Below are 26,212 nucleotides of genomic sequence, written 5' to 3'. Positions count from 1 at the left end.
AAAAACAGGCTTGAGAAGCTCTGAAAACTCGCCAGCCTGGCTCGCTAAAGGGCGGGGCTGAAATGCTTGAAGTACTAAGGTATTTAGGGCTAAGGGACTGAGGCATGAGGAAGGACATCGGATTGAGGGAAACTGAGGGAAAGGCTGAGGCTAAGAGGACTGAAGGACTAAGGAGGAGGGTCTAAGGGTGGGAGAGGTGAGGGGCAGAGGCTGTGAAGCGGGCAGTACCGAGGGACAGAGAGGGGTTGGGGAACCGGCGTGTTGGAGGGGCAGTGCAAAGCTTGGAGGGCTGAGGCGCCGAGTGGGCGTGGTTGAGCCCCGGAGGGGTGGGGCTTGGAGGGTTAGATGGCGGGACTGAGGTGAAGGAGCCGGGCAGAAGAGGGGAGGTACCCAGAGTTGAGGGGGCGGGGCTGAGATATGTAGGGAGGAGGAGCTAAAGGGTAAAGTGCCAAAAGAGTGTAGACTTGAGAATGGTTGAGGCGCCGAGCGGGCGGGGCTGAGAGGAAAGGAGGAGGGGCTGAAGGGATGGTGGGGCAGGACTGAGAGACTTACTGGACAGAGCTGAGGCGCTGAGCGCACCGGGCTGGGCTAAAGAAGCAAGCTGAGGAGCTAAAGGAAGCCGGGCTGAGGGACTAGAGGGTGAGGGGGCGGGACTGAAGGATTTAGAGGATTGGTCTGAGGTGTCAAAGGGGCGGGGTTGAAGTTAAGCGCTGGGATAGGAGCAGAAGGACCTGAGACTGAGGGGGCGGGGCTCTGGGGCCAAGCGCTTAGGGGGCGGGGCTGAGTCAAGGCTGAGTCGAGGCTGAGGGGCTCAGCCTTGGTAGCTCTGAGTTGCTGAGGCTCTGAGGAACAGGGCGCGCCGGGTGGAGAGGCGGGCCCAGCAGGCGGCGCCCTCCCTCACAGGCACCTCCTCCCTCTACAATCGCTGGGCTCCCGCTCCCTCTCGCGTCGCAGCGGGCACTTTGCAAACTCCTCGTCTGCCCGCGGCGGCCGCAGCTCGGTGCCCTGCCGGCCCCTGCGCGTCGGCGGGGCAGCGGGCAGCGGGCAGCGGGGTGGCGGCGGCGCGGGGGAGCGGGAGGCGCCGAGGCACTGGGCGTCCGCCGGCGGAGGCGGGAGCCGAGGCGGAGCCGCGCCAGCCCCGCGCCGCCGCGCCCCCCGGGCCGAGCCCGGTTGCCGCGCCGCGCCGTGCCGCGCCTCGGTCTCCGCCGCGCAGCCATGGCTGCGCCGCCGCTGCCCCGCTGTCCGCTCGCCTGAGGCGCGGCCATCCGCCGTGGAGACCATGGCGAGCGCCGCCGAGCCCCCCGGCACGGCGGCCGAGTACCTGCAAGAGCTGACCCGGATCGTCGCGGCGCAGCAGGAGCTGCTGGCGCAACGGCGGCGGCGCATCGAGGAGCTGGAGCGCCAAGTGGCGCGGCTAAGCCGTGAGAACGCCGGCCTGCTGGAGCGGCACCGGCGACACCTGGCCGCGTGCGCTCGGCGCCCGGACCCCGGCCCTTCGCCACTGGGCGCCATCCCGGAGCTCAGCAGCCGCCGCGACAAGTAAGTGCAGAGCGGCGGAGCGGGCGTGCCGGGGGCGCGCGAACTTCTCAGGGGGCTGTGGAGTGAGTCCCTCGGCCGGACCTTGCCGCACCCGGGACCTCCCGGAACTGCCATCCGGCCTGACCTCGCCGCGCGGCTGTCGCGTGCAGCGCCCGCCCGCCCGGGGCCGCCTGGGCCACTCTTGCTTAGTGCTCTCCACCCCGACCCTGCGCCGTCCAACCCCGGGCTTCGTCCTCCTCCCCCAAGACACTAATTCCCCTGCCTCGACCCGAGATTACCCCAGCTATTTCGGACGGAGGATTAAGGAGACGCTGGGGAGGCACAGCCCCACCGCCTTGGCCCCTGGCGTCCCGGGAGCTCCAGCCTGCAGCAGCTTCGCCTCTTCTGGGTGCTGGTGCCGAAACCCTGCTGGCAGTCTTCAGTGCTCATCTGGGCGGGGCTCGGTCTCTAGGTTGGGGGCTTAGGTGATGCTGGAATAGAGTTGCGGGGTTTGCGGCGAGCTTTCCGCCTACTCCTTCTGTGGTTGCCTTTGGGACTGTCAGGGGTCAACTAGAAAAAAAGTGTTCGATGTGGTCAGTAGCTCTAGAATAAGCGACCTGCGAGCCTTTGGGCATGTAATTCTCGAGGAGGGAGTTACACTGACTCCACATAGGGAATCTGATTTCTGGGAGTGGGAATCCAGGCGCTGGTGACAGCGTTTCTCCTGTCTTTCGTCGGTTGCATCCTGCTATGGCCATGGGACAGAAGGCCTGCTACAGCCTGCTTGGAAAATTTATGCTAGGGCTGGTCCACTCTTTGGAAGAGAACAATTTTGTGTGCGGATGGAGGGTCTGAAACGCCAGAATGTGGCTGAGTTCTGTGACTCTACAGAGGGCAGATTGAGGTGCTATAATGCACCCCTACTTTCTGTTCATTTGGGAGGTAGGGGATTTGTGGCTAGCTCCTAACTGGGCTCACTGATTCAGAGCATCTCCTTCCACTTGAGAGAACAGAGAGGGAGCTCTTAGTTCTGAGGCTCTTCATTAGACCCCTTCACAGAAGCTGTGGGTCAGCCCATGCTAGATGCAAGAATGGAGAGGAAAGTCTGGGCTGCTGAAATGAAGTCTCTCGAAGCTTAGGGGAGGGGGCACCAGGGCAGGGACACACATTCCTGTTTTGATAGGGAACAGTGACACACGTTGGTCGACTGATGCCTCACAACACTATCCCAGAATATATATATATGTATATATATGTATATATATATTTTTTTTCTTTCAAAGTCACCCCTACTGACCAACCGAGGTATGTGGACAGGAGAACTTTGAGGAGCTGAGGTTTCTTTCTCTGCCTGGGGGAGCCTCCATTGTCCATCCAGACAGTGGTCTTGGCTGAGGTCAGGGGGTACAAATGCTGAAATTTTATTTCATAAGATTCCTGCTTTGAAACCATCTGGTTTTGCTCCCCCCAACCCCCACTAGAGCTAAAGCCTGTGTCACCTTAAAAAAGTATAGTGTCATCTTTAAGGAAAGCAAGAGGCTGCACAGTTTTTGCCCTTCAGTCTAGATCTAAGGCAGTTTGTAAACTTGAATATGCACACTAGGAGCCTGTGCTTCTTTGCTTATTGGATTCTGACCTAGCAGATTTGGAGCAGGCTGGAGAATCTACTGCTCTCACAGGCTGGGGCATTCTATGTTGTTGGAATGTAGACTCCATGATAAGGAGCTGTGAGGAATGGGGGGTAGGACAAGGAACAGGAGGGTCCCTTCAAGAGATAGTGTACCAGCCCTGTTTCCCTGACTGCAACTAATTTCCTAGCCCTTTAGGAAAAGGAGTACCAATTCCTTCCTTTCCTGGCAGGAGATACCCCATATCCTTCCTCTAGTTCTGCGAGATGAGATAGTATTTAACTGTTGCGTGCTTAGGGCCCTGAGGCACTAGGGGCTGCTTTTCCAAACATAGATTGGTTGTGTCAGGGGGTTATGTAAATAAATTGACTGATGTGAAAGATGTGAAAGAGTGTGTGGTGACTAATGCCCCTTGAGAGCTTTTATTAAGTGCCTGTTGTATGCAGAACCATCAGAGATAATACTTGGTGATACAGAAAGATTCACAGAACAGAAGAGATAAATAATACCACATAAAGAAAAGAATGTGGGTAGATGAACTTGAGACTAAGGCCCAGCTCTACACATCCCAGCTGGTGACTGTGGGACAGGTCACAGCACCTTTCCTCATTCCAGCTTTCCTTAAATGCACATGAATCAGGAATCAGCCTAGCTGCCTCCCATTTTTTCCCCCTAAGGTAACACACACACACACACACACACACACACACACACACACACACACACGCGGGGATGGGGGGATGGGCACTGGTAGGTAATTCATGCAGGCTAGATTCTTCCCATGTCTGTCAGTTTCTCAATTCTTTGGATCAGCTGAGCCCAAGCAGGAGGTGGAAACTTAAAGGCTGGGTGCAAGAGATGTGCAATGGGGGATATGGAGCTGTGGTGAAGGGTTGCTGGAGCTGACAGCTGTTATTAAGCTGAGTTTCCAGAGGTGATAGAGCAGTACAGGGCCACAGTTTGAGGGAAATGGAGCTGGGGGACTGGGCTCTACTTCTCCCTACCTTTGACATGGATGACACCATTCCCAGGTCTCCCTCTTTACATATAGTGGCCCTTATAAGAGATGGTCTGACAAGCATGCTGGCTGAGCAAGATCTGACTGACCTTTTTCTAAGTAGCTGGTAGCCACTGCAGCCTGAGTTAGGAGCTCCCTGCTCACTCACTATATAGATGAGCTTCAGGGGTCCATTGCTTTCCCCGAGACAAGAGTGAGCTTGATAATTACCTCACTAGGCACAGATCCTTAGGCATGCTAGAAGCTTTCAATCCCAGGAACCTTTAAGCTCTTCCTCAGAGGGCTTTCTTACATGTCTTGACCTCTAGTACCAAGAGTCATCATTTATTCCCAGCACTGGGGGAGAAGATTAAAACAGGGAAGAAATCTGTTCATTCATGGTGCTTTTGCTATCTGGGAGTTATTTGCTTCTGTTGTTATTGATGTTGGTTTTCCCCTGACATCAGCACTCATATGCAGTGTGCAGTCAGCTACATTCTAATGATCCATTTCTAGAACCACATTCCCCTCAATAGAGCTTGGGTACCTTGTAAGTGCTCAGAGTACATTGCCTCAATGGGTAAAGCCTGGGAAGAGAAGGATTATTGGAATCATCATGTAGCAGGTATGGGTGAATATATTGAACCAAAGTTAGGAGAGCATGACAATATCCCCTAAAAGTTTGCTGTGTGCTCATACCTTATGTGTCATCACTCCTATCAGGAAAGACAGTTGCTGCTCCCATTGTACAGATGAGAAACCTAGGCTCAGAGTGATCACATGCCTTGTTTAAACTCTGCCATCTGGTCTTAAGCCAGTGTTGGCTCTCACACTGTTTGGCTCCTGATCTTGTTCACCTCCTGCCTGCCTTTCACACTGTGGAATGATCAGACCACTTCTCAGGATTCTTTCTGGCTCCAGGCCAGTGCTTGAGGGTACGCAGCATGTGTGGATCCCTTTTGCCCTTTTGAATCCTGTCACCAATGTAGTGCTTTTGGCGGTGATTGTGTAAAGGGGAAAAGGTGGAAAAAGGTGACCCCCTTTTAGCCTTTGATCTCCTGAAGTTTCTCAGCACAAGTAAACACCAGCCTCAAGTGGCTGGGGAGAGGCCCAGTGGAACAGCCTCTTCCGCCTTCTCATCTGCTCCAGCCCTCAAGGGCTGTCACATCACACATCACTCTGAGAGGACGTTTCTTTCTGAGGCTCTGAGTTGGTGACTCACTCTGGGGGAGGTTTTCAGTGGCATTCAGTGTCTGTTGACTTACCAAACAAAGTGCTTTTCCTGGGTTTGTGGTGACATTAACTATGATGGTGGTGCTTCATTTCAGGGGCATGCTCAAGGGAGGCTGGAGAAGAGGGGGAGGCAGGACAAAACTGGACTGTCCTAATTAGCAGCAGGCAGATAACACAGAAAACACTATGATGGTCTTGGCAAGGAGCCTTTGAATTGTGTTCCTCAAAGTGGTTAGGAAGTACCAAAACTGGGGTGTAGTGGTCAGAAAGCAGAGTGCTCTATGTGCATATTCCTTTCTCCTTAGGAGCAAAGACTAGGGACATTGGAGATTCTAGGAGGGCCATTTTTCTCCTCATCTGTGACTGAGAAACTGGTGGCAGGAGACCCTGTGTTTATGTTTCCACTAAATAATATTCTTGTTCTCCCAGCTGAGATAAAGCCTGTATCCAGTGTTGGGAAGATGTCCCTCTGTCAGGGAACAAGCTGCACCTCACTTTGGGATACTTGTCCTAGTTGGACAAAATGTATTAAACTGTAAGGGATCAGGGTGAGCCATTCTTATTTTTCCAGCAGATGGTAGAGTCCACAGAAAGATGAGGGAGTGTTTTTCTGAAGCTCTCTCCCAGTCGTCTGACAAGCTAAGCAAATTATTATTTTACAACCCAGAAAATAAATCAGGGAATGCTTCTTTATCTAGCTGGTGCTGAGAGAAACAGTGAGTGGTGCAGTGTGTGAATTGCAGTTGAGAGCTGCTGGTGCTTCCAACGGGAGTGTTCACACCAGACACGGGTCACACCGTGCCTGCAGAAACCTCAGACCTCAGGGCTTCGCCATGGGAGGGAGGTGTCATGCTTGGCCACAGGAGGCAGGCATTTGGGGACATCCATATGTTCTGTCATTAGGATGGATATTTGTCAGTTATTTTGTCTATGATATTGCTTTGACAGCTGATTAGATTGTTTGTGATACTTTATTTTTTCATAGAAGAGCAACACTTGGCTTAACTTGGGAATAATACTATTCTGTGCTTGTCTGGGTGTCAATAGGAATAATTACCACTGAGCCAGCAGAGAAACAAACATAGACAAACTGGGAGTTTGTCAAATACTGGAATCTAAGAAGGTGAAACTGACCTATCCGAAAGGGAATAAGAGCTACTGATGCAGTCATGAGACCATCTGAGTTCAGTGGATTTCCTGCTTGCTGACACTGACCCAAGGTAGACACAGGTCAGGCTGCAGACCAGATCTCCCCAACTGTAAGCTAAATGTGACTGAACAACATGTTTGGAATTCCTGTGTAACCGGTCTTTTCTGTGGAGCTGATAACTCAGAGTTATGCAGAATGTACTGGTCAGTAAGTATTGCATATGGAAAGGGCTCTGTTTCCATCAATAAAGCATGGCAGCTTTGATGTTGCAATGCCCCTGTTACCCTAACTGCCCTAGGCTTCCTCTGGAGGACATTTAAGGCTTTCTCTTGACTAGTCCCTGGGCACTTAGCCCTCATCTAGCAGGGGGTTGGGAGATCTAGCCCCTGCTGTAGCTGTTTTCCAGTGGCTCAAAGTTTGTAAGTCCCATGACAAATGAGAGTAACTTCTACTTTAGGGGATCAGACATAGGTACTGCCTGTGGTATCTGCCACCAAGGACTCAATAGACGGTAGCTTTGGAACAGGGTTAGCCAGGACATTGAAATTGCTTTGGAGGATTGTTTAAGTCTAGAATTTTCAAGCATGGAAAAGTAGAAAGAATCATGCAGAGCTGAACACCACTTCCCCTTCTTTCCCTCCAGGTTCTGCAATTAAAGTTTTTCAATATTTGCTTTATTGCATACCTCTGTACCCTTGAGAGTGCTTAGAAGAATATGAATGGAAGTGAACATTTATGGAGTGCCTACTGTGTCCCAGGGATGAACTCAGTGAAACAGACATGTGATTGCTTTGGCCTCTCTTCACCCTGTTCCTGAGTCACACAATAGGACTAAGTAGTGTGCAGGCCCAGAGCATCTGAAGTAACTGGTCACCTGTGGACATCAACGCAGGCTTCCTGCAGGAGGTGTCATTTGAGCTAGGGCTTGAGGAGCAAGAAGGGAGTAAGAGAAGCGCTGAGTAGCTATGATAAGTCTGTGAATGGGGACAGCTGGGCAGAAGAAGCCAGACAGGCACAGATGACTCTTGACACTTACCTTGCTCAGGACTCATATGTCAGATGGGCAGGGGCTAGGGAACAAAACTAGATTAAACCATTCCAAGTTGTGCCTTGTCTAAGTCCTGATTTAGAAATGTATGTCTTTCCTTCCAGGAGGAGGCCAGAGCTACAGAGAAATAGGAGAGAGGGGTTGTAGAGATGGCTCAGTAATTAAGAGCACTTGTTACTCTTGTAGAGAACCAGCACCTATATGGTGGTTCACTAATACATGTGACTTTGTTTGGAATCGGACAGCCTTTTTGCCCTCTGAGAGCATCAGGCATGTATGTATGCAGATACATACATACAGGCAACACACATATACACACAAAATAAACAAAACTTGAAAGGAAAAGAAAAGGAAAAAGAGAGAGAGAGAAAGTGAGAAAATCTTAGTTGGCTCCTGAACTTAGGATGTGGCAAATTACAACAAAACCATAACATTAACTAAGCCCTTTCATTTTCCTATTGGTTGATTGATTGATTGACTGATTGCAACAGGGTCTCATGAACTTGCTATGTAGTCAAGAATGACCCTGAACATCTGATTGTTTTACCTTCTTATCCTGAGTGCTAGGATTACAGATGTACAGTGTTGGGGGATAAGCTCATGGCTCTGCACAAGCTAGGCAAGCACTCTCCAAACTGAACTCTGTCCCTAGCCCCAGATCCTCTCTTATGTCTGCACTGACACTGGAATCTCTTGACAGCTATGGGCTTTATCATCCCATTTTGCAGATATGAAATCTCAAGATCTTTTTTTAGCAGTTTTCCCACCATCACCCAGTGGCAGAGGTAGGATCTGTGCCCAGGACTGTCTGCCTTTTATGGTCAGTATGCTTCACTCACTGTATTAGCTTTGGAGCTACTCATAAGTGCATTTATTCCTATGTGAAACATTTGAGGCCTTTCTAGGTGTGGTTCAGTTTCAATCACCCGGACCTTTGGCTAAGGAACTAGCATTAACTCCAGCTTTGTCATCCACACAGACATCAGCCATTTTAAACTTTGGGCATCAGGTTTGCATCTTAGTGATACTTGGGTTACCTTGCAGATGTCAGTTTGCTTCCAGGAGGCCCTGCCCCTTCATGGCGAAACAGCCTCAGTGGCAGTGCCCTGCTAGCAAGACCACTGTGGGCAGCATTGTGAATAGGCATGGGAAAGGCTCCCCAGTTGCTCGGCCAATACTGGACACTCCTCTTCAAGTCAGTTTGAATTATTTGTTGCACATATGTGCATTTGCTAACCTTCTGGAAAGCTTTTGGTGAAGCAGCCTGTGCATTTTCATTCCTCCACATTCGGTATGTGGGGACACATGGTTATCTGGGGGGCTGGAACCTATACTCTCTTTAGGCCTTGTTACTAAGCCTCTTTGTTAGAAGTACATTAGTGGACTGGATGGATGTCTTGACTGCTCTGTGTGTGCATTTTCACAGTGTATATTACACCTGCAGAGAATCCAAGGTGTTGACTCAGGATTGGGAAGTCCTCATCTTACTGCAGGAAGCATGGTTTGCAAAGGGCAGAAAATGGAACTTTCTTGAGGGTGTCCTGAAGCCAGCTGGGTCCTCTCAGTGTTGTGCAACCAGCTTATGGAGCACTCAGCAACATGACCAAGGTGCCATGTGAGATTCTGCTGTTCCTACCAGCTTCATTGCTCAAATGACAAGCCTGTATTGGTGGCACTGGGACCTGCAGGATCCACAAGGCAGCTGCAGGGGACCTTGATAGGGATAAGATTTATAGATGGTGTCATCTAGTTTCATTGCTGTGAAGAGACACGATGAATGTAGCATCTCTTATAAACGAAAACATTTAATTGAGTCTGGCTTACAGTTTCAGAGGTTCAGTCCATTATCATCATGGAGGGAAGCATGGCACTGTGTAGGCAGATGTGGTGCTGAAGGAGCCAGGAGTTCTACATCTTGATCTGCAGGCAGCAGAAGGGGACTGTCTTCTGCAGGCAGCCAGGAGGAGGCTCTGTCATACTGGACAGACTGGAATACACACACACACACACACACACACACACACACACACACACGACCACAAAGCCCTGCCTTGATGGTGACATACTTCCTCTAACAAGGCCACACCTCCTAATAGTGTTACTGCCTATGGGCCAAGCATATTCAAACCACCACAGAAGGGCTGCAGAGTCCATGAAAAGCCCACAGATGAATGGGAACTAGTGTAATAGCAAGTGTAGAAAACCCAGGGACACATTCCAGCCTTGAGTTTTACTTCCATTTTCTACTCCTGAACATGAGAAATGAATTTCCCTGAGCCTCAGTTTCCACATCTCTATTCTGGTGTAGTGATAACTAGATTTCCCCTCTCTGGATTGCCTGATTTGGTTGAAGCACAGGGGAACCAGTGTGTGATGGGAATAGTGAGTGTTGACATTGTTTAATAGATCCAGCCAGGGTGTAGGGAGTACCAGCTTAAATAACAAAAGCAAAGGCATTCTTAGAGTCCGAACCACTGTATGGCTACATCTCCTTATTCAAAAATGGAATGAAAAGGGGTGGGGGAGATGGTTAGCTTCTAGCACATTTGTTGCTCTTGCAGAGGACTGGAGTTCAGTTCCCAACAGACACCTAGGGAGGGCCATAATTATATGTAACTTTGGCTCCGGGGCATTCGGTGATGGACACCTACATCCACATACATGCACACTTACAGATACACACATCTACTCATAAAATAAATAAGTATTTTTAAAGAATGAAATGTATTGTTCCCTCCCTTAGTCATAATGATTAATCGCTATTCAGTACTATGATGGGCTGTTTATGTTGTCAACGTTTGTTGCAACTCTGTGGAACAACTAAGGAAACTGCAAAGGTGGTAGCGGTGCTGGCTGGAGGGAGAATCAGCCAAGCACATCAGATGAGAGGTAGCTTTTAGGGACCTCTTTGAATGTTAGTCCATTATGTTTAATAGTAAATATAACCAGAGAGAGAGAGAGAGAGAGAGAGAGAGAGAGAGAGAATGAATATATGAGAATGGCTAGACCAGCCAGGCATGGTAGTGAACATCTGTAATACCAGTATTCAGGAGGCAGACAGTTTCTGTGAGTTTGAAGCTAGCCAAGAAAATGAGTGAGACCTTGTTAAAAAAAATGTACCAATAGCAAAAAATATTAAATTTTGAGAAAAAAATCGCTCCTGTGAATAAGGAAATTCCAAAGAGGGTCAGTGCCCCAGGAGGACATAACCATAGCAAACAAACACACTGAACCTCTAGATACATGAAGCAAAAACTGACAGAAATAAAGAAGAAACAAATGATTCAAGAATAACAGGTAAGAACATCAACACCAAAAAAATCAACACCCCACTTTCGGCAGGTTCAGAACATATATTTTATTCTTACCTGGAGAGAATGATGACAGAGGCAGGAACTGGTCAAGGATGTTGATAGTGAATCTCAGACCGTGGGGGAGAAGCTGACAAACATGGATGCAAACCTGCAACAAACTGTGCACACAAGGGAACCAGCCTGGAAACTCTGTGGGAACAAGTTGTCTCTGCTGTTCCTATAATGGGGCCCTGTTCCTAGCTACTAGTTTCAGTCTCTCTGTCTCTCTGTCTCTGTCTTTCTGTCTATCTGTCTCTGTCTCTCTGTCTCTGTCTTTGTCTCTGTCTTTCTGTCTCTCTGCATTGTATATAGGTGATGTGTTTGTGTGCATGCATGCATATATATGTGTGTGCAGGACAGAGGTCAGTGTTGTCTGTCTTTTCTAATCTCTTTTCCATCATATTTTAGGGAGCAGAATGAACCGAGTCTGTCACTGACTCTGGAGCTCACTTTTTCAGCTATGTTAGCCAACCAGTGAACGCCTGTGGTCTTCTTGTTACCCCCTTTCCCCAGTCTAATTTATGAGCACAGATACTGCTTCTGATTTTTTTTTTTAAATCTGGGTGCTATGAATCTGAACTCAGGTCCTCATGCTTACATGGCAGGCACTTTACTAACTGATGTACTTCTCTAGACCCTCCTTAGATTTAAGTGAACAATTAGCAAAGAAAGAGTCAATAACTCAGTGAGTCAACCAGGCAGCTAGCCGCTTACTTTACATGTTCCTTTGTTATGTTAACTAAATTAAAATTTAGTCTTAAACCCAAACACCATTTTATTTTATCTCAAGATTTTTAGTCCAGGTTTGAGCAAGGCCTGGGTAGGCTATTCTTTTCCTTGTACCATCAAGAGAAGTTGCTCTGTAGTATCTAGTTGGAGATAGGCTTGTCTGGAGAATAAATCAAATGCTTTCACTCATGTGCCTGATACCCGTGGAAGGGTCTGGAAAGCTGGGCTCAGCTGGAACCACTGAGGAGAGTCCATATGAGGCCTTTCCAGTATGGTAGGCTCTGGGGAGTCAGTCAGGCAAAGAATGTTCTAAAAGGCCTGGGAAGGAGATGTGAGACTTCTTTTGACATACTCTTGAAAGTCCCAGAAGGTCACCTCAGCTACTTCTGTCTGTCAACCAGGTGAGAAGACCAGCATAGATTCTCAGGAATGGGACTTAGGCCTGTCCTAGTTAGGGTCCCTATTGCTGTGATGAAATACCGTGGCCAAAAGCAACTTGGAGAGGAAAGGGTTTATTTGGCTTGTGCTTCCACATCACTGTTGATCACTGAAAGAAGTCAGGACAGGAACTCAAACAGGGCAGAAATCTAGAAGCAGAAACTGATGCAGAGGCTATGGAGGAATGCTGCTTACTGGCTGGCTCTTCATGTATTGCTCAGCCTGATTTCTTATAGAATCTCGGAACACCAGCCCAGGGTTGGTACCATGCACAATGAGCTGGGCCCTTCCACAACAATCACTAATTAAGAATGCCCTACAGGCTTGCCTACATCGCCTAATGGAGGCATTTTCTTCACTGAGGTTCCCTCTCTCAGATGACCATGCCTTGTGTCAAGTTGATATAAAACTAGCCAGCATAGTCTCTCTTTCATTGTGTCTTTAATTTCCCACATTAGGTTTGCTTGATCACATACTCTGTCACCACCTTTTCTTCAAGTTTAGTGATAGTTCCAATGGCTTACTCTCAGGTGGCACACAGATCTTGCCTCACTGTACATGTATTCCAATCATAGAGACTTTTCCATGTAGGACCATGTGTTAGTTACCTTTGTGTTAATCTAACAAAGTAGCTGATAAAGTCGGCTTAAGTAGAGAAAGGCTTCCTGTGGCTCACAATTTTTCTGAGGTTTCAGCCCATAGTTAATGAATGCATTGCTTTTGGGATAGCAGTGAGGTAGAACATGGAGGCTAGAGTAAATGTTAAAGGAAGCTGTGCCATGTGCCATGTGCCATGACAACTGACAAGCTAAGTAGAGAGGAAGAGACTAGAGTTTTACAGTGTCCTTCATGGACACTCCCATTAGGCCTCACCTCTGAAAACCTTCCTCATGGCTGGGAGCCAAGCTCTTAACACATGGCCTTTGTGGGGGATTCCAGATGTAGGATATGACAGTCAAGAGTTGGTGGTATGTCTGAAGAGGGCAGTGCCCACAGGGTTGAGGAAGCTTCCCATGCTTGGGATCTGACGTATGCTCTGGGTGAGGACTGCCTAGGGCAGGCAGGATCCCCTACCCAGTCACTCTGCCAGTGCTTACCCATCTCGTCTTCATTTCCCACGCTCAGAGCTGTATTTTTAACTCCTGCCATATGGTGAAGCAGCCAAAACACCCAGGAGGGAGTCTGGGGAAAAATCATATTCATGGATACAATGTTGATAACGTCAGCTGCGAGGGTCCCTGTTCTCATATCTGCTCTTCTCCTGTTAACTCATCATGAGCAGCATCATCCTGATGGGCTGTCATCCAGTTAGGGACACAGGGAACATCTTCAAGATCCCTGGCCAACCTGGTGGCCCTCGTGTTGGAGAGAGTGGCCACATGTGAGAGTGGGGTCTTGAGTTTTTAGGGACACGCTGTGATGTGTGCAGAATTGGGGCCTTCTGGGATGTAAACAGGCTGCAGGGTGTGTCCTCCTCCTAGTTATCTCCTTCCTGCTCCCTCCCCCTTTTATGTTTACCTTGGATATTGCTGTCCTTCTCCTGCATCTTTTGAAAGTTCTTGTGTTGCAAACCTAATCCCTAAGGTCATATATGATAATAGTGTTTGGAGTTGTAGCCTTTGGCAGGTAATTAGGATTAGATGAGGTCTTGAGGGTGAGGCCTCATGATAGCTTTAGAGGCTTTGTAAGAAGTGGAGGAGACCCAACTTAGAGTGCTGCTCTGTTTCACAAGTAGTATGCTTTGCCATGTCATAATACAGCTCTGGTCCTCATGAGCTTTGCACTATTAGTCTTAGAGACACCAGCTTCCAGAACATGATCCCAATGAATCTTTATTCTTTATAAAGCAATCTGCTTTTGGGCTTGCTGTTAGCAACTGAAGAGGGACCAAGTCAGCTACAGATACGTGTGTGTGTGTGTGTGTGTGTGTGTGTGTGTGTATACATACACACACAAATATATATACATACATACATATATATATATATATATATATATATATATATATATATATATATGCTGGCATGTTTTCTCTTGTTCACAAACATGCACAAGACAGAGTGGCCACATATCGGTTGATTGGTTTCATGCTTTTGTCACTTCTCTCAGACATGTGCCATTTTTGTGTTTCACACTATTCTCTTTGTCTAGAAAGCTCATCCTGCACTCCGTACCTGCCTTTTGAACCTTCTTGGAAGGATAGGTTTCCTGTTTAGCCTCTCTTCTGTTTGACCCATATTAGAGTAAGTCTCCTCTTTATATGTATCCAGTTTCTACTTGTATCCCTGGGTCCTTCTGACAGCTTTCCAACTGCTCTTGTTCCTATTTGCCTGCCTTTTCTCTTTCTTCGAGTAGGGGCCAGTCACACCCTATTCACCTTTGAGTGCCTACCCACACCTGCTTATGTTTAATGCAACATATTTCAAATATATTATGATTGTTTTGTGTGCAAGACCAGGGGTTTCCAAGTGGTTCATGCATGTCCCTGATGTGAATATGTCATTGAAGAACAGGATAAAACCAAACTGGAACTGTGTTTCATTTCTTAGTCTCTGCAGCTTGTTTTTGCTGGGCTTTTCAGTGATATGCATCTTCACTAATGTGATGTCATACTTTCATGTCATTTATAAACACATGAATTCATTTATAAGATTGTCTTCTAAAATTTCTTCTGTTTGGAGAATCACATAAGAAATTCTGTGGTTTGTATAAGGCATGGTGGTGCATGCCTTTAATCCTAGCACGCTGGAGGTAGAGCCGGCAGGTATTTGTGAATTCTAGGCTAGCCTGGTCTACCTACTAAGTTCCAGTTCAGTCAAGCCTGCAGAGTTAGATACTGTTTCTAAGACAAAATCAAAAAATAAAGAGAGAAAAGGAGAAAAGAAGAAAAAGATTACAACTGATTAGGTCTGACATTCTACCCTTGCACTACCAAATACTGTTGCTGCTAACAACAACAACAACAACAACAACAACAACAACAACAACATCATCTCTGACCCTGATCACAGCTAAGTTCTAACTGCTTCAGTCTTCTTCATGGCAGCTGCTTTCCTGGCTTGGGTGTTTCATTAGTAGATGGGCTCAAACACACAACTAATGAGTTTTATCCACACAATCCCATTTTTAGATAAGAAAATGGAGGCCCAAAGAGGTGAAGCCTTTCTCCTGGCTGGGCTGTGTGACCCCCAACTCAGTGCTGTTTGCATTCTTGCCATAGCTGGGGTCCACTGTATACCTGTAGTCAAGCTCTTGGGCTCTACTTTGTAGCTGGGTGGGAGCTGGCTTATATTTCTGTGATTTCTTCAGAGGATAGTCTTTCTATCAATGGTCTAATGATCGTTCCCAGTAGACCCTTCAGTAACATGAACCCCTGGGCAGAAGAGGTCAGGATCATGTGTAGGAGAGTCCACTGAGTGGCTGACTCAAGGCACAGGGATGGGTTGTGGGGGCAGCTACTTCACCGTCTTCTTTCCAGAGTTTTACTTACCACATGCCAACAATTCCATCTTTTCCCACTGGAGACCTGGGGGATAGAGAGGCAGTTGTTCTTTTATCAAAATGACAACCTATCTTCCTCGCATAGAACTTTTTTTGTTGTAAAATGCAGTTTCTTTGATCCCTGTCCTAAGCTGGCCCTTCAGGTCAGCAATAGCCTTTTCCAGCTATTCTAACATCAAGACTGCGTGGCTTCTGAACTACAGTAGTTGGTTTCTTGCAGTCTAGAAACTAGATTAAGGCTTTGAAAGATTGGGTGTCTGTGGCCCTGTTCTCTGGTTCACAGACAGCAACTTCTCCCTGTCTTCACATGGCAGATGAGGGGCAAAGGAAAGCTCTGAGGCCTTTTGATAAGGCCACTAATTCTATTTTATGACCATCTGTCACTTAGCAAGTTATAATTTCAGCATATGAGTTTTGAGGTAGACAAATACTTAGACCATAGCAAGGCCCAACCTAATTGTTACTTATGAAGATGTGAGTGGAGAGGACTGGGATGCTGCCCATGGCTAGGACTTCCTGCCTCTTTGCCTTGCTACGTGGTAGGGAAGTGGGTGCTTCTCTGAGCCTGTCATCTGTGAGGACTGGGTAAAGAGCTTGCTAGAACAACCACTCTGGCTGTTATCATAAGGGGATGTGGACAGAGATATCCCCAGAGTCTCAGCTCTCATTTTTGTACTGTCCATTAAGGACTCAACTGCCTTGGACTGTGTGCTCTTGGTGTGCTCTTCTTGTAGGGATCAGGTTCACTTCTTTAGGTGTGACACTTTCTGCCTAAGTTCATAGCTTTTTTACCTGAACGATTCTGTGTTGGAACTTGACTGACATCCATCACTTCCTCTCCCACATGGAGGCTGGGGTTGTTGACTCTGCTGGCTTTGCACAGCCTGCTTCAGTTCTCAAAGTCTCCTGGTTTAAGGCGCACAGCTGTATCAGGTCTGGATCTTAGAAGCCTGCAAGCTCATCCCGCCTGGCCACTTAATAGGCTGAGTTCTGTTTTGTGTCTTTGAAAGGTCAGGGCTTGGCTAGTTACATGTGTGATTGGTCCTTGGAGATTTCCCACTATGAGGCCTCAGGGATGTCTCAGGCTTAGGTTCTGATTCCACTTTGAGGTGAAGGGCTGTGACATTGAGATTGAATACTGTCACTTCTTGGATACTAACGTGTGAAGTGCATTTTGGTTGAAACCAAATTGCTGAGGTGGTTGAGCTTTGGCCAGAGGCTGGGTCCATCCTGTAGAGTCGAAGAAATGCTTCTTCATTTGGAACATGGGTGCAAGAATATGGCGACTTCCTGCAAGCAGAGTCGGTAGTGTGCTTTGTATTCAGAAGAGACAGAGAGGCATGAATAAAATTAGAGGCAGTTGGGGAAAGCTAGAGAGACAGAAGAAAGGGAAGAGAGGTAGAGAAAGAGAGATGGAGAGATCCAATGGGAGAAACAAGGAAGGAAACAAGGATAGAGGGCAGGAGGAGATGAGAGGAGACAAAGATCTCAGATAGAAAGACAGAAAAGCAAAGAAGCAGAGACAGGAGGAGGTAGCCTGAGAGACAGGCTCCAAAGAGGCGGAGACTGACAGGCACCAGGCACTGTGTCTGGGTTCACCCTCCTTCCTTCCCCTCCTCTCTTCCTTTCTTCACCCATGCTGAATTCATCATTAATGTATTCATGTATTCCTTCACCTAACAAGCCCTCTCAGAGCACCTACAAGTGCCAGCCTTCTTGCAAGGTGAGGTTCCATCAGTCCTCAGGGTGCCAGGCTGATGGGGCAGAAAGGAGGTGGGTGAGTGGGGAGGGGGTGCCAGGCACATGTCAGAAAATGCCACACATTTGAAGGTGATGCTTTCTGCAGGTTGCTTTTGAGACTGGTGAGAATCTGTACAAGAATGAGTGAAACTAGGATGGGGACAGAGGACACAGGCCTGATTTTCCTGTGTGTTCCACAGCTACCATTTGCCCTGCTGCCTAAATATGCCCATTTTGCTCCTGTATGGGTTATTCAGAAGCCTAAAGCTTTCCGCAGACAGAGTTAGGCCTGCTGCTGCTCGGATTTGAAAACCAGTTTGTGTTTCAAAATAGGAAGTGTGACAGGCACTGAAACGACAGGCAGCGAGCCTGAAACTGAGACTGGAAAAAAAGACAGAATGTGGTAGGCTTCACTTACTTGCCAGGGCCTGGGCAGCTTGGTCATACAGGAAAGTATGTCTTCAACTGGCCTTGCAAAGGTCCCCCTGCATGGCCCCTGCTGCTCCCCTGCATGGCCCCTGCTGCTCCCCTGGATGGTCCCTGCTTCTGGCCTACTCAGAAGCAGAGCTTTGGGGCTATTTATATCCACTCCAGCAAATCTTTTGATCTTGATGATCCTGGGTAAAGCTTCTGTGTTGCTGGCTTTTGCATGCTGTCCTCCCAGACTGACATGAGCAGGGAGAAAACACAATTTTGAGAGTGGCAAGGTTAGGTGACCTCCTGTCCACACCTCAGCTTGGGACCTTAGAGTCTGGCCAGCCAGCTCACACCCAACCCTGTAATACACGATTTTCTCAGTATTTCTCTGTCCTTAGGACAGGGGGACTCTATCCAAAACTGACATAAGTTGAAGACCTACTGTATCTTAGGGTTTTTTCCCACCTTAAATGGGGATTATTTTAGCTTTAAAAATTGTGGAACTTGGAAGAATACTCAGGGTGTAAAAGCACTTTCCCCCTTAGGCCTGGCAACCTTAGTTTGAATCACCAGAACCTGTGTAAAAGTTAGACTCATAAACTCAAATGTTCAATTCCAGTGTTCTTTGGGGTGGGGTTGGGGAAGGAATAGCTTTCAGAGACAAGAGACTTCTCAGATGCTGTGAGCTAGTTAGCTTGCATGCACAGCAGAATAACAACAAAGATTCTGTTACAAGAAAGGTGGAAACTGAGAGCTGACACCTGAGCTTATTCTCTGACCTTCACACGCACGCAGCGGCACCTATATGGCTGTCTGTGTCCACACGTACATATGTATATACAATAATTGTGACAAATCTATGCTGCACAAAATTTAGAGATGAGCAGTCAGTGGTACTGAGTATGCTCACATTGTAAAGCCCCCCAGGACAACCAAAAGAAAGCTCACTAAGCACTACCCCTACACCTTTCTGCTCTCGGCTCCTCCCGTGCTACTCTGTGACTACTCTAGAGATGTAAACAGACTTCTTAGCATCTATATTGTTATTAGCTTACTCCACTGAGTAGCACAGTCTCAAGCTCTATCCCATGGTAGCGCTTATTATTCCTCTGGAAATGAGTAAGATTCCATGACATACATCTATTAGAATTTGCTTCTCCAAGGTCAGGGACCCTTGGAGCTCCCACCTCACTGTTGTTGGGCATGCTGCAGCTGAGGAAGCTTGTAATGAATCTCCTCAGAAGCCAGGTGTTCAGTGCTCAGGGTGGGTACCAGAGTAAGGAGTATGTTTTGGGGGTAACACGCCAGGTGTTTCAGGTGTCATTCATCACCACATAACCCTTGACTTAGGTGTTGTTATCTGTGTTTCGGATGAGGAAACTAAGGCAGAGGAATGATGGATAAAGATAGTGTGGGTTTGGGGCAGGCACTCAGTTGGTCAGTGGATGAGTAGTTACCCTGAGAGGTGAGTTACTCACTCTTTTACTTCTTCAATAGAATTGTTGAATTATGATTTTTAAAGCCAAATTGCTTTGGAATAGATGCAAAAATAGAATGAGTTGTATGGAAGTGTTACCCAGCTTCTCCATCACCAGAATTTTACCTTCTTATATTTGTTCCCTCTGCTGTTAGCCTCTTCCTCTATGTTGGGTTTTCCTGGATGTGGCTCTTCCCAGGCTGTTCCCAGTCCCATCTCTCACAGCAGTTCCTTTCTCATCCTTATTTTCTTTCTTAGCACCAGTCTTAGAGATGCATGTGAACTCTCTTGCTTATTAGCCATCTCTCTAGAGGATGTGTGCCACTGGAGGATAGTTTTGTCTGTCTCGATTACTCCTGTTGTCTCAGCAAGTGATACAGTAGGCCCTCAGAGTAGCCATTGAATGACTGCTTGCATATTGCTGGCATTTTCTCACTTCCCTGCTGGATCTGCAGCCTAGGAGTTGAGGGGTACTTTGGCCTGGTATCTTAGTCAGGGTTTGTGTTCCTGCATAAAACATCATGACTAAGAAGCAAGTTGGGGAGGAAAGGGTTTACTCAGCTTACACTTCCAAATTGCTGTTCATCACCAAAGGAAGTCAGGACAGGAACTCTACACAGGGCAGGAACTTGGAGTCAGGAGCTGATGCAGAGGCCATGGAAGGATGCTTACTGGCTTGCTCAGCTTGCTTTCTTGTAGAATCCAGCATTACCAGCCCAGAGATGGCGCTACCCATAATGGGCCCTCCCACCCTTGATTACTAATTGAGAAAATGCCTTTCAGCTGGATCTCATGGAGGCATTTCCTCAAGGGAGGCTCCTTTCTCCGAAATGATAACTCCAGCTTGTGTCAAGTTGACACACAAAACCAGCCAGTACACCTGGTCTTGACTTGGACAAAGGGAAGCCTAGCTTGGAGGCCTCTTAACCCAACAAGCTTGGTTCCATCCTCTGGACTAATAGTGATGAGGTCTCCATTGCTGCTGTTATCCCTGGTCTTGTTGGGGCTCTGGCTACTCCTAACAGAGGGTTCTCTGTGCTGGTGCTGGCAGTTTTGTTGACACTGTGGCCCCAGCTGCAGTTTGCAGGTGTCTCCTACTGTCTACAGCAAACAGTAATTGTAGTCATATCCTTTCTTTTTTCTAAGCTCTAGGGCAGAGGATTGAGGTAATCATACTGGCTAGTACTGGGGCATTCATCATTGCTGTCCAGTCAAGGCCTCTCCATTCCTGGGTGGCCATTTATTCCCCATCATCATACCTACCTGCTCTAGCACCTGATATGTAAGCTTCCTTTTCTTCTGGACAATGTCCTTGTTTGTAGTGTCCTTATTCAGTGAGCATTACCATATGTTTGCACAAGCAATCTAACTAGATCCCCTTTATTCACTGTTGTTTCCATTGGCTGCTATATGACTTTACCCTTGATGAATGAAGCCCTCACTCAGTCAGACCTAGAGCTCTTACCCTCATCCTAGGTCCAAATGAACTATGATTGGGGGCTGTAGAAGTCCAGTGCCTGACCACAAGCATGACCCTGGTTCCTGTGGGATCATTAGTATCTGAACCCTGTGGGATCAGACCTGGACAGACTTTCTTGCAAATCCCTGCCTTTTTATCTACACTTGAATGGTGCCCTTTAGTCCATAGGGAACACTTCCTGAGGCTTCTATTTCCTGCTTGTGCTGTGTGTGTAGGTGTGTTATATTCATCTGAACTGGCTCTGTATCTAGCATCTGTTTCTCTGCATGATCAGAACCTCAGGGAATGGTGCCACCCAATTCTACCGTCCTCTGCTTCAGGAATGGGTGCTTGGGCTGCCTTTATTATCGGTTGTTTTCAGTGTGGCATCGTCCTGTATGGTATCACAGGCACCCGTGTGAGGATGCCCTTGGGGTTCTGAGAGTACAGGATCTGGTCACCACTGGATGACATGAAATGGATCATCCTTTTGCAAATTATTACTAGTGATGCTATTGCCCATGTCCACATATTGCAGTGTCATCCCCACCTTCACCCCATCAAATGTAAACACATGGCTCTTCTGGTTTTCAAACTCTCTGGAAGTAACTGTTACTCCAGTTCAGCTCTTGCCTTCTATCCCTGGTTCCCCTTGGGACTGTTCTTTCTTGATCCAGGGTAATCACTCACCTACCTTCCTGCTCTCCCACCTTTGTGTGAACTGTACTTCAGACTCACCTACAGCCTGCAGTCAGTGACTGAGCCCAGGTGTTGCCTCTGTTGGGAAACCTTCCGAGCTCTGGTTTGTCCACAGTATCACCTTGGCCTCCTGAGACCTATGGAGACATTTGTGTCTGTAAAATAAGCAGCAAAAAGGCCTGTAGGGCTCTGTCTATTACTCTCTGTGAGGGAAACCTTATTCTCTCTGCTTCCTGCTTCCTACCTGGCTGTGTATTTCTCCTACAGGAGGCAATGTGAGAAGTCATCCGAAGGACCCTGTCCAGATTGATACCAGTGCCCAGATAGAAGAAAGGCCTGGGAATCACTATCAGCTTGCATCCCCATCTGACTGTGACTGGCCATGTTAGGGAAGCCAAGGTGTGGGCCTTGATCCTAGCCTGGTTCTTTGGAGGTCTTTTTTCCTCTTGCAGTCTCAGTTTTCTCACTTGTATAATGGGCTGATGACCTGCTTTTCAGGAGTCCAGAATTTCAGGAGGGCTTGTCCTGCAATTCCTCAGCAAGGCCTGGCCCCCCTGCCTTTGTTCCATCCCCTGGTGATCCTTCCTCACCCCAAAGTAGTTAGACTGGGGGTGACACTAAGTTATTGAATGGCATGAACTCTATCATTAAACTACTGGATGTATGTGGTATCCAAAACTCAGTGTGTGGCCTTTGTACTTGACAGGGCCTAGCTGTGCCTCAGTTTCCTCATCTGCAAAGTGGAGGTAATGATAGTCTTTCTCAAACTTGTTAAAGGTGAGGACCTCCAAGGTACTGAGTACAGAGACTCTGGAATTTAGTGTGGCCAGTAATTGGCTGTCCTTATTGCTGTAACCACTATCACCATTGTTTATTCATGTGACTCTAGGGAGCTGAAGAAGTAGGACTCATATACTCACCCATTGCCATTTGTGCCCACACTCCAAGGGGCAGTCCTGTTTGAGTTCCTGCTGGATGGCCACAGGAAGGAAGTCTTGTTCTTGACACCTGAATAGATACACAAGTGGTGTCATGCAGTCTCAGTAGCTGTGACTCTCCCCATGATATAAAACACTCTGACTTATGAAATTTGCCAAAGACAAAACTTGCCAAGTAGTCTACAAATCCATAAAGCCCAAGGTAGATGGTTTTTATGCTGGGTCTTGGCTGACCTATCTAAGATACAACTACACAGGGTCATAGTTAACAAGGCTTGTAGCACAGAGTGCCAAAGACTACAGAGGGAGCTGAGCTGTGAATTTCAAGGGTTAGTTATTCCAGAGAATTCATCTGAAATAATGGAGTGAGCTTCTTAGAATACCAGGTCATCTTCTCTGCCCTAGCTCTGTCCTAGAATCCCAGAGGCAGATTTGTGAATACCTGTCATTGCAGCCCAGCTGATAGCAAGACAATGGGAGAAGAGAGCAGAGGACAAAGTTCTGATAGGGGACCTGGGTGTGCTGTGTCTGAGAAGGGACTTGAGAGAAAGTGGGTTCACTGAGAAGCTCTTGGGAACAGCATGTGTAAGAAGACTTGTTTTGGAAAGAGGTGACATTGAAGCATGGCAGTTTCAATAGAGTCCCCTCAGCCCATGTCTCCAAGGTTCTGCAGCTGGGATGGCTCTGCAGTCTGGTCCTTATTTTAGATGAGAATGTTGGCCATGTGTCTCTCCAGATTGGACACTGAGCATGGGTGTTCCTGGGGAGGAAACCCTGACCTTGGCCTCTGGTAGCTCCTTCAGAGGCCCAGCCGATCCCCACAAGCTGGGCTCTGATTTCCTAGCTGCAAATAAGTGTGGCTGACTTTTTCCTAGTTCATGTCATTGCATTTGCAGGGATTTGGGGTTGAGGTCAAGGTCAGTCTCTGCCTCTGTATTCTCAGCCCACACTCAGTGCCAGGCATAGATTAGAGATCTAAGCTGGAATCAGGGAAGAGTCAGGGGTGGGCCAGCCTTGACCTTGGATGTAGGTGATGGATCTTGTGCAATTCTCATTTTCAGGGATGCAGTCTTTTGCTGCCTTTCCCAGATGTACCCACTTTGAATAAATTCAGTCATTCAGTGAAAAGCAGAAAGTCTTTCCTCTTACTGGATGGAAATCAACAAGGAGATGGTGGGACAGAAGCTCATTGGTGATTAATGTCAAGTGTAACACACAGCTCATTGCTATCGATTGGGGTTTCCACCTCACTGCATAGATGCCCCTCTTCCAGTTTCCCTGAAATGTCAACTCAGGAATTAGGGAACTCCATACCTTTCTGGTTGCCTTCCAAGAATGTAGCAGAAAATGTCAGGCCAGAGAATGTAGTTAACTAACATCATACAGATTAAGCCTCTGGGTCTGAGGATTGTACTTCTCTGTTCCCTGCTTCCCAGCTCCATCCACTTTTCTGCAACCCCTTCCCTTGCCTTCACCCCCACTCACCTTCCAGGCTCAGAAGCTATACCCCGGGATCTTGCACCTGGTCAACCTCTGGCAGGGGAAACTTTTCCTAGAGCAGCGTGGCTTCCTACAGAAGTCTCCCTGCCAGCACGACTGTTCTAATTAGTCATATTTTGAAAGCAGATCTGCTTAATTGCAAGCAGTTCTAAATATTGGTATATAAATAAAGTCATTAATAACAGTATATGCTGAAACTTCTCCCACTGAGCACTACAACAAATGGGCCTATTGACCGGCTGTAGCATCTGCCTGCTGGGGGCTGTCCTGTTTGCCCCGTTCCTGGCATCTGTTGATGATCAGAAGTGGAGACCAGTGGAGTCTCATGTAGAAGTGCAGGAGCAAAAGGGATAGAGGGCTGTAGACCTACAGAGATGATTCCAGAGCAGTCGGCATTGAACAGGAACAGGACCACCTGATCGATCATCTGCAGTCATCGAGTTAACATGTGCTTAGTGAAAACAGTTACGGCTTTAAGCACTCCATCCATCAGCCTGCTTCCACGTCCTCCCAGAATCAGATGCCTGGCCTTTGGGAACGATGATGTTTCCTGTAAATATTGTGCCTTCTCAGTGGCCTCTTTCTGTATGTGTGACATTGGAGTTTATTCAGGCCAGCCACTGGCTTGCTTGTGAGCATGTTGACATTGGGTTATATCTTGGTTTCCTTCTTTTAGGATTGCACATGATTTTATTTGCCAGGCACAGTTCGAGATTGATCATTTGAAGGTGTCTTCACCAAGTACTTACCACGTGCCAGATCCTATTCTAATGGAAATCCTGGGTACCCTGAATGGTGGAGGTGAAGTAAAGAGGGAGGCTGACAAAAGCCATGTTGGGGAATTGGAATTTTGATCTGGATGCTGCAGGACACATTTGGAAATACCAGGTTTGGATAAGATGACCCAACTTGTCACTTTAAGAGCTGCCTCTGGCTGTGGTATGGAATAGGCTGTGGGAGGTGGAGGGAGGCTGTAAGGGAAGTGGGCAGCACTGGCGGGGGGTGAGGGGGGAGAAACCTGAATGTGGGGCTTTTGCGAGACAAGGCTTAGAAGCCCCCAGATGGATGGGACTCATGTGATGACATCATGAGGATGCCAGGGATTCAGGCTTGAGTAGCTGAGAGAGTAGTGGTGGCAGCCGCTGCCCAGCTGAAGGTGACAGGAGTACAATGGGCACTGAGTGTGAGGTGCTTGCTCTTAACTGTTTGGTTATGGTTTATATTGACAGGTGTCCTCTGACATCTCTGGTTCCTAGATTTTTAAAAAGGTGCTTTTTTTCCCAGTAGACTTTATAAAACATCTCAGATGCACGGGGAAATTGTGTGTGGATCTTTGCAGCAGTACAGCACGTTTGTCACAGGGATGACTGTATTGATGTGTCATTATCATTAGCCCACAGCTTATGTGAAGGCTCACTTTTGGTGTTAGATGCACAGTGGCTTGGACAGATGTACGGAGATTTGTGTGTACCATTACAGCTTCACATAGAAGACTACCACTCTTTTTTTTTTTTTTTTTTTTTTTTTGGTTCTTTTTTTCGGAGCTGGGGACCGAACCCAGGGCCTTGCGCTTCCTAGGTAAGCGCTCTACCACTGAGCTAAATCCCCAGCCCCCACTCTTCTTAAAATCCTGAATGCCACCCGCTCATCCCCCCCTTCTGAGCTCTGGCCACTATGGATCATTTTACTGTCCCTGTGGTTTATCTTTTCCAGAATGTCAGTTAGCAGGATAGTATGTAACTTTTCAGAGTGCTTCTTTCACTTAGTCATGTGACCCAAATTACTGCGCGTCTCTGTGGCTTGATTGCTCTTTTCTTTCTAGCGGCAAATGCCACACTACTGTCTGGGTCCGCTGCAGTTTGCATCTCTACTTGCCAGCTGAAGGACATCTCCCTTGATTGAATGAAAGCTGGTGCAAACATCCACGAGCTGCTTTCCATGTGGACCCAAATTCTTTGCTCCTTGGGGTAAACACTAGAGTGTGATGTGTGACTGTTCATAAGAGAAGGTTTAATTTTGTAAAACTGCCGAATGTCTTATGAAGTGGCAATATCTGAGATTCTAAATGTTGGATTCTTCCTGCCTCCATGAATTTCACCAGCTTAAATGCCCCTCCCTCTTATCCTCAACCTTCTCAGGCTCAGAGGAGCACATGGAGCCCCCTGAACCTGAACACAAAGATTTTCTCAAGGCTCTCTGAGCTCCCTGGACACCAGGCTGTGCAGAACAGGCAGGAGGTATGTTGGACTGGCTGGGCTAGGCTTAGTTATTCTAGGAGCTGAGGTACCATGTTTGACTCAGTTAGGGGCTGTGTAACAAGAAGCTAACAGAGTTAACAAAAGTGTGATTGTGGCACTGAGGGGCTCAGCATAGTCTGAGAAAGTAGG

At 47.6% G+C, this 26,212-nt stretch overlaps 1 protein-coding gene across 6 annotated transcripts in view; it reads left to right on the top strand.

The window, feature by feature from the left end:
* The first annotated feature begins 1,279 nt into the window (after positions 1–1,279).
* The window catches only part of Iqsec1 (IQ motif and Sec7 domain ArfGEF 1), a 319,435-nt gene continuing 294,502 nt past the window's right edge, over positions 1,280–26,212 (top strand). For all 6 annotated transcript variants that reach the window (XM_039108750.2, XM_039108749.2, XM_039108758.2 and 3 more), the window contains exon 1: positions 1,280–1,539. In XM_039108750.2, the coding sequence (XP_038964678.1) occupies positions 1,280–1,539 (260 nt within the window). The remainder of the gene's footprint in view (positions 1,540–26,212) is intronic.

Source organism: Rattus norvegicus, chromosome 4, assembly GCF_036323735.1.
Source record: "Rattus norvegicus strain BN/NHsdMcwi chromosome 4, GRCr8, whole genome shotgun sequence".
Classification (NCBI taxonomy): domain Eukaryota; kingdom Metazoa; phylum Chordata; class Mammalia; order Rodentia; family Muridae; genus Rattus; species Rattus norvegicus.
Note: the sequence above shows the minus strand (reverse complement) of the source record. Positions and strands in the feature narration are given on the sequence as shown.